Source organism: Etheostoma spectabile, chromosome 15 (assembly GCF_008692095.1).
Source record: "Etheostoma spectabile isolate EspeVRDwgs_2016 chromosome 15, UIUC_Espe_1.0, whole genome shotgun sequence".
In the NCBI taxonomy this organism is placed as follows: Eukaryota; Metazoa; Chordata; class Actinopteri; order Perciformes; family Percidae; genus Etheostoma; species Etheostoma spectabile.
The window spans coordinates 607,200-615,236 of NC_045747.1; the positions used below are offsets into that span (position 1 = coordinate 607,200).

The 8,037-nt window shown below is 42.8% G+C and overlaps 1 protein-coding gene across 1 annotated transcript; it reads left to right on the forward strand.

The window, feature by feature from the left end:
* Positions 1-2,787: 2,787 nt before the first annotated feature.
* LOC116703553 (multimerin-2) lies at positions 2,788-6,144 on the forward strand. Its single transcript, XM_032538353.1, has 5 exons — positions 2,788-2,911; positions 3,088-3,156; positions 3,248-3,278; positions 4,480-4,724; positions 5,447-6,144. Exons 1-5 carry the CDS (start codon positions 2,897-2,899, stop codon positions 5,753-5,755), a joined length of 669 nt encoding a protein of 222 aa, XP_032394244.1. The 5' UTR covers positions 2,788-2,896; the 3' UTR covers positions 5,756-6,144.
* Positions 6,145-8,037: the final 1,893 nt, after the last annotated feature.

An 8,037-nucleotide genomic window follows, 5' to 3' on the forward strand; every position in this document is an offset into this window, starting at 1 on the left:
GCTTTGTGACTGTTTTTGCTGCTGTAACACAGGAATTTCCCATTTTTCTTGGGATCAAGAAACATCTATCTATCTATCTATCTAATAAGCTTTAGCAATACAGTGTTAGGGACAGAGACTTGAGACTTGACTTGGACTCCCAAAAAACGACTTGTGAACATCTCTAGGCTGGTCTCAGTTCAGCGCCGGCCCCCCCAAAAAGTTACCCTAACTAACCCTAACATGCCCGGGATGCCAGATGGCCAGTCCAGCCCTGTTTCGGAGCCAGCAGCAGACACTGATAAACAGAGGCACTATTGATCAGCTTTTCCACTTCGGTTGTGGATGTAGATCTGATACAAAGTGAGCAGGTTCTTTGACTGTATGTTATACACATTGTTTTAAAATTACTACAATTACCCCTCTCTTCATCGCAACCCCCCACAAACTATGTAAGCTATCGTTTTGTTGTCATTGCAGATTCAAAGCTTCAACACCAGGTGGTGCTACTATTTGGCTAACATTAGCAAGCCAACTGACAACACACAAAAAGGTGAATGAGACAACTTTGGACCTGGCCAACCAAGAGGAACATTTTTAATCTTTGGTACATAGAAGCCTTAAGACAACCCCAACAGTGAGATTCAGTTCACTGCATCACTGAAAGCTGAGTGTCAGGACTGATCACGGCCTGGATGGAGACAAAGGTGCCCCCTCTGTCTCTCTTTTAGATAACAGATTTAGAGCTGAACAGAACAGGCTGGTACAACAGGGATTAGTGGGAGATTTACTTTACTTGATTGACTAAAAGCAAGGATATTCCAGACACAACCTGAATGGTGGGGGCTGATGGGGGGTGTAAGCCAAATGGAAAGCACCCTTTGTTGCATTAAAGTTTAAAGGCTCAAACACATCTTTACCTCCTTAATGTGACGTATGGTTGAAAGAGGATGTTGGGATGAGTTAGTGAGGGATTATGGAATGGGGAGCGTTCCAATTTAAAGGTCCCATGACATGGTGTTCTTTGGATGTTTGATATGACCTTAGTGGTTCTAATACTGTACTGAAGTCTCTTTAATAGGCCTTAGTGGTCCCTAATACGTTATCTAAGTCTCTTTATATAGACCTTAGTGGTCCCTACTATGTATCTGAAGTCTCTTTTATAGACTTAGTGGTCCTTAATACTGTATCTGAAGTCTCTTTATATAGACTTAGTGGTCCCTATACTGGATCTGAAGTCTCTTTCATATAGACCTTAGTGGTCCCCTAATACTGTTTCTGAAGTCTTTATATAGACCTTAGTGGTCCCCTAATACTGTATCTGAAGTTTTTATATAGACTAGGGTCCCTAATACTGGATCTGAAGTCTCTTTCATATAGACCTTAGTGGTCCCCTAATACTGTTTCTGAAGTCTTTTATATAGACTTAGTGGTCCCCAATACTGTTCTGAAGTCTCTTTATATAGACCTTAGTGGTCCCTAATACGTATCTGAAGTCTCTTTATATAGACCTTAGTGGTCCCCTAATACTGGTTGAAGTCTCTTTATAGAGACCTTAGTGTCCCTAATACTGATCTGAAGTCTCTTTATATAGACCTTAGTGGTCCCCTAATACTGTATCTGAAGTCTCTTTCATATAGACCTTAGTGGTCCCTAATACTGTATCTGAAGTCTCTTTCATATAGACTTAGTGGTCCCTAATACTGTATCTGAAGTCTCTTTCATATAGACCTTAGTGGTCCCTAATAACTGTATTGAAGTCTCTTTTTATAGACTTAGTGGTCCCTATACTGTATTGAAGTCTCTTTATATAGACTTTAGGGGTCCCCTAATACTGTATCTGAAGTCTCTTTATATAGACCTTAGTGGTCCCTAATACTGTATCTGAAGTCTCTCATATAGACCTGTGGTCCTAATACTGTATCTGAAGTCTCTTTTATATAGACCTAGTGGTCCCTAATACTGTATCGAAGTCTCTTTTATATAGACCTTAGTGTGTCCCTAATACGTATCTGAAGTCTCTTTCATATAGACCTTAGTGGTCCCTAATACTGTATCTGAAGTCTCTTTTATAGATCCTTAGTGGTCCCCAATACATGTATCTGAAGTCTCTTATATAGACCTTAGTGGTCCCTAATACTGTATCTGAAGTTTCTTTATATAGACCTTAGTGGTCCCTATACTGTATCGAAGTCTCTTTATATAGACCTTAGTGGTCCCTAATAAGTATCTGAAGTCTCTTCTCATATAGACCTAGTGGTCCCTAATACTGTATCTGAGCTCTTTTATATAGTCCTTAGTGGTCCTAATACTGTATCTGAAGTCTCTTTCTATAGACCTTAGTGGTCCCCAATACTGTATTGAAGTCTTTTATATAGACCTAGTGGTCCCCTAATACTTATCTGAAGTCTCTTTATATAGACCTTAGTGGTCCCCAATACGTATCTGAAGTTCTTTATATAGACCTTAGTGGTCCCCTATACTGTATGAAGTTCTTTTAATAGACCTAGGGTCCCCTATACTGTATCTGAGTCTCTTTATATAGACTAGTGGCCCCTAATACTGTATCTGAAGCTTTATATAGACCTTAGTGGTCCCCTAATACTGTATGAAGTCTCTTTAGAGACCTTAGTGGTCCCCTAATACTGTATCGAAGTTCTTTTTATTTATTAGACCTTAGTGGTCCCCTAATACTGTATCTGAAGTCTCTTTTATATAGACCTTAGTTTTAGTTTAGCTTTAATTACAAGTTTGTGTGTGTGTGTGTGTGTGTGTGTGTGTGTGGGTGGTTGGCATTAGTTAGACAAACAGATTTTGTATCAAAACAGCCCCAGTTGGACTTTGCCCACTGGGCAAAGAGACATGTCCCCAGGAGCCTGGCCGAGTGTGTCAGTGCTGTCCAGCTCTCAGCGGGAAGATGAGCTCCACCAAGGTGTCTGTCTGTCTGTCTGTCTGTCTGTCTGTCTGCTTGTCTGTCTGTCTGTCTGTCTGTCTGTCTGTCTGTCTGCTTGTCTGTCTGTCCGTCTGTCTGTCTGTCTGTCTGTCCAATCTGGTCCTTAATCCGTCTTATGTTTTTGGGTTACAATCTTTGTTGTTTTTTTGTTCCAGGTCTTAGTCTTTGTGTGTGTGATGGGGTTGTGTGTAACCAGCTTGGTTGGAGCCAACCCATTTGATCTGGTGAGTGAACTGAACTTTGGCTCTTGATACTTTCAAACTCAGCTCTCATACTGGCTCCACATAACCAGCTCTCTCCTGATTGTCTCCACAGAGGCCCCGCCAGACCGCAGCCCAGCAGCAGGGTGGGTAGTGTGTGTGTTTGAGAGAGAGAGAGAGAGAACTGTCTGTAACATTGTGTAATGTATACATGTTGTTAGTAGAAACCTCTAGACGAGAAGGGCAATCAGAAAGTGCAGACCTCTGCCGAGCGATGTCCGATCTTCCAAAGTTCCCTGGACTTGGATTCTGCAACAAAGTTTTCCACTTTTGTCCAGAACTTCCGTGGCCCATGCTACCCCCACCTAATTTCATGAAACATTTGCCCAACAGATGCTCCCGAATTCGGCAGACAGTAGGGCTGAAACCAACGATTATTTTCATTGTTGATTGATCTGTCGATTCTTTTTTTATAAGAATTAGTTGTGTGGTCTATGAAATGGTGAAAAACGTCAATCAGTGTTTTCCAGAGCCCAGGACGACTCCCTCAAAGATATTCAGTTTACTGTCACAGAGGAGAGAAGAAACTAGAACCTGTCCACATTTAACTAGCTGGAATCAGAGCCTTTTTGAAACGTAAAAATGACTTAAATCAATTATAAAAATAGTTGCGATTAATTCAAAAGTTGATGATTAATCTTTGCAGCTGTAGCTGATAAACAAACAAACACCATCCAAATCATAAACTTCTTCCTTTTGCTGAATGGTGTTTTAAGCCCCCAACGTCGACTTCAAGGCCCCTACCCCTAACGATTGGCTAATCCTAGTGCCTTCCAAGCAACGCAGCCTGGAAGGTGACGTTGAGGGCTTAAAACACCAAACACCTTTTATTTCTATGGTAGCTGTCAAAGTGGTACCCTGGAGACCCAGAGTTCTCAGAAAGCACAATTTTAATTTTCTCAGTGAGTTACTCTGGCGTCGAGTAATGCTGCTCATTAACTATGTTCTTGTAGCCGAGCTGCACCAATCACATTGGTGTATCTGATGTAGGCGGGGCCAGAGGTGAGCTGAACAGATGACGACAGTCCAATCTAGCAGTTAGCTCCGCTGGTAGCTAAGCGTAGGGGCTCTGGATACGTCACCCTGTGTGTTGTTGTGATTGGTCGTCGTGTTATCCAATTGCGTGCAGTGAGTTTTTCAAATGCACCCTTGGTCCCGCCCCTCGAGATGGGCGACTTTTATCACTCGATGCCAGACCCTTAATCCTTTTGGATTTGGGTCTGGATTTCTGGATCAAAGTGATGCAGTCTTTTAGCATTTGACTGAGACCTAAAATGTGTGTCCCAGGGACCGCTGTTCTTTTTTACGTTGCCTACCAGGGCAGTCTGAGAGATATCCAGATCGACCCAATCATCTTCAACCAGGTGGTGGTGAACCAGGGCTCGGCCTACGACAATGACACCGGTGTGTTCACGGCGCCGGTCTCTGGCATCTACCAGTTTGTGTTTGCCGCCCAGCTCTGCCGCGGAGACCACAACAACGTGTGGTACTTCATGATCAACGGGAACCGGAGGATGGCCTGCCATGCTCAGGTAGGCTACACAAGACTAAAGTAGACTACAAAAAACAGAGACTGGCTTAAAAACAGTGGTGGAAGAAGTATTCAGATACTGTATGAAGTAAAAGTACTAAGACCACACTGTAAAATACTCTGACACAAGTCCTGCATTAAACCTAACAAAACAAACTCAACTTAACATCATAAGTACTACGTTCTAATCATTCAGATTTCAGTCCTGGTTGATTATGATAAACCTGTGGTCACAGTTCATGGAACGTATCCATGGGCAAGCGTCATTCCCACCCTTCCCATTCAGTGTCTATGTGAGCAGCAGGGCAAGACTTTCTGGATTGTGGCGACTTTTAAGAGACAGGACATCAAATCTTCTCGCCTGTTTTCTTTGCTTGTCATTGGTCATTGGAAACAAACTGATAACTGCTAGTGGCAAACCAACCAAGTGTCCAATGGGAAGCGGGGCAGGGTCATCCCTGTGTCTTCCAAACATGCAAAAATGACCATGACTAGTTTTGTGGACACACCTCAGTGTCACTCTGTCTCTGCAAAATATGTGACTGCTTCACAATAAAAGCTGCCCTTTGTTTCACCAGCAGAACGCTTTCAATGTGAAAAAACGGAAATGTTAGGTTAGCATTACCTTTAGCTGCAAGTTAATCCAGCCCGGCTAGCTCTGTTCCCTCTCTGTAGGAGTGTATATGTAGCCTGAAACTGCCTTCCTCCTCTCCTGGCCCGCAGGTGTCTGGTGGGGACACAACCCTCAACACATGCTACTGCTTGGAGGAACTGAAGAAGGCTGACCAGGTGTGGGTGAGGCAGATGGTGGGGAGTTGCGCCTGGGCTAGCACTACCTCCAAAACCATCACCTTCTCAGGCGTCCTGCTGTCGAGTGAGGGGGTGTCCACACTGGGAGGGAAGTATGACTCTGGCAGCTCCTGTCCACTGCCCAGCCTGGGCAGGGTCATGGTGTCCAGCTCTGTAGACCCGAGGGCATCTTTGTCTTGTGTGGCCGTCACTCTGCTGCTCTGCTGTCTCCTCCTGGATTAGTCCGCGCCAAGTTAAAGACGACCAGGGATGGGGGGGCTCTCACTCAAAACAATGCTACCTGATGAAGTCCAAGATTTACTCTCTTTCTATATTTGTTTTGGTTTTCATGACGGTTCAAATAATAGTTCTGGTGTCCCTCACTTTGTGCTTTCTTTGTGTTAACTAAAAAACTCACTAACGTTAACCGGACCTCTGAGAAACCTTCCACGATGATGAGGCCAGTTTGAAGGAACATTTGGATCATGCTACAAGGCAGGCCTGCTTGGTTGTTTCTGGAATCATTGTAAAGATTTCCAAAGAATGTGTTTATGGCATTTCAATTAGGAGAGACATGTTTGCAGATATGCAAAAAAGGTTTATTGTACAGCTCAATAAAAATGTACAAAGTTTTTGGCAATTAGACTCCATCGCTATACAAATATTTCATATATATATATATATATATATATATATATATATATATACATTATATAGTGGTAGAGAACCATCAGACCCCCCCGATGGAATCTGCAGTCCCATGTCAAAGTGTCCTTGGGCAAGACACTGAACCCTGAGTTTCCCCCAAAGCTGCCCCATCTGGAGTGTAGATGTGTGTGAATGGTGCCTGTACTATGTAAGTGTAGCACTCTGAGTAGCCGGTAAGACTACTAGACTTACATATGCGTAAACACAGTCCATTTACCTGTACACTCGGTGAGGTTCAGGGGTGAAGTTGCAGCTATTTAGCATTTTTTATTTGGTTCAGTAGGCCTATATCTTAGTGAAAGATAGCAACACTTCTGGTCTCAGAAATAATCGAGCAACAACGTGTTTAGTTTCTTGGGTTTTCTGGCTTTGCTTTAGTTTAGAGGTAGGGGAACAATGTGAGCAGCTGACAGACAGCGAGTGAAGGAAGGGGGGGGGGCCCTGATGAGAGAGAGATGATGATGTGTTGTCACACAGAAGACAAGCAATTTATGGTCATAATAGGTACTAAATGTTTATTTGGTTCACGTTCTATATTTGGGTCAGGTTGCAATCTCACCTAAAGTGAAAGAACTTTAGAGCACTTGAAACCAACCGAGACCCCATTTTTAATCAGAACGGAGTTTGGTTGTGTGGTCCCCATCGGAGTTAAGGCCCTGACACACCAACCCGATAACCGGCTGCTGGACAGTTGGTGACTAGAGTCTGGTCGGTGTGGTCCGGGTCGTTGTCCCTCAGAGGGGCCGGTGGCCTTCATTTGGGCCAACCTCTACCTTTGAATGTCCAGAGAAACCAGACCCACTGCTAAATTCATAAAAGGTTAGATAATGCATTGTTTGCTTGATAAGCATAACAATGTCAGGAAACCTGTAATATAAAAACATGTCTTAATGAAAGTAATCAACTGGAAGTTTCTTAAATTATGTTAGTTAAAATGTTTTTGTAAATGTCTAGCAAAATGTATGATGTTTTATAATTCATAATCTTTAAAGGATGTTTTTGCAGATTAATTTTTGTCACCCTATGAGCCAGAAATCTCCACTGGAGTAGCAGGGTAGCTGCTAACCCTAACCCTAACCCCCTAACCTCCCTTTCATTCACATACCTATGTAGCAGCATTCCCTAACCAGCAGATGGAGACACGGAACTGATCATGTCTGGACTGAGTTGGGACGTGGGATGAGATTCTCTGCAGATAAATAATAAACAATATAATTCCATTTCCACATATTTAAGAAAAAGATTGAAAGGCTCGGTGCCTTGCTCACTGGACCCTCAGCAGCATCTGATAATTATTTATAAAATATTTATAGCTTAATTAGTTCCATGCCTGATTTCATCTCCCTAAATTCAGCTTTATGTTAGAGCTGTAGAAGAAAATGACAGGTGTGAGCATACTGATGAAAGAGGAAATAATACTGATGAAAGAGGAAATAATTATTTTTTCTTGTGCCCGGGTTAGTTTGTCCATCAGTGAGTTGGTCTACATGTTCAGAGATTTAGAAGGTCGTTCACTAGAAGGTGGCCTGAAAAGAAAAGACTCAAACAAACTAAAAGTACCTCAACATTTGTACAGTACTTAAAGTACATGTAGTTAGTTACATTCCCACAGATTCTTGCTACCATCGCGTAAAATATGGACGCTTTGTCGCCTTGTTACTGACGCTAAAAGTCCCCTTTAAAAGTGTCCTTCAGCGTCCGGTCTAAACGCACTTTACTCTAAACGTGCTTGGTCGGGATGGTTGGTCGTGGGTGGGCTTACGTTTCCATGAAGAACAGGACGGTTGGGTTTAGGAAAAGAAGAAAACGACAGTTGG

Excerpts from the sequence above, each read along its gene's own strand:
- LOC116703553 (XM_032538353.1), top strand. Across the intron at positions 3,157-3,247 it reads GAGCCAACCCATTTGATCTG|AGGCCCCGCCAGACCGCAGC; the intron begins GTGAGTGAACTG and ends TTGTCTCCACAG. Across the intron at positions 4,725-5,446 it reads GGATGGCCTGCCATGCTCAG|GTGTCTGGTGGGGACACAAC; the intron begins GTAGGCTACACA and ends CCTGGCCCGCAG.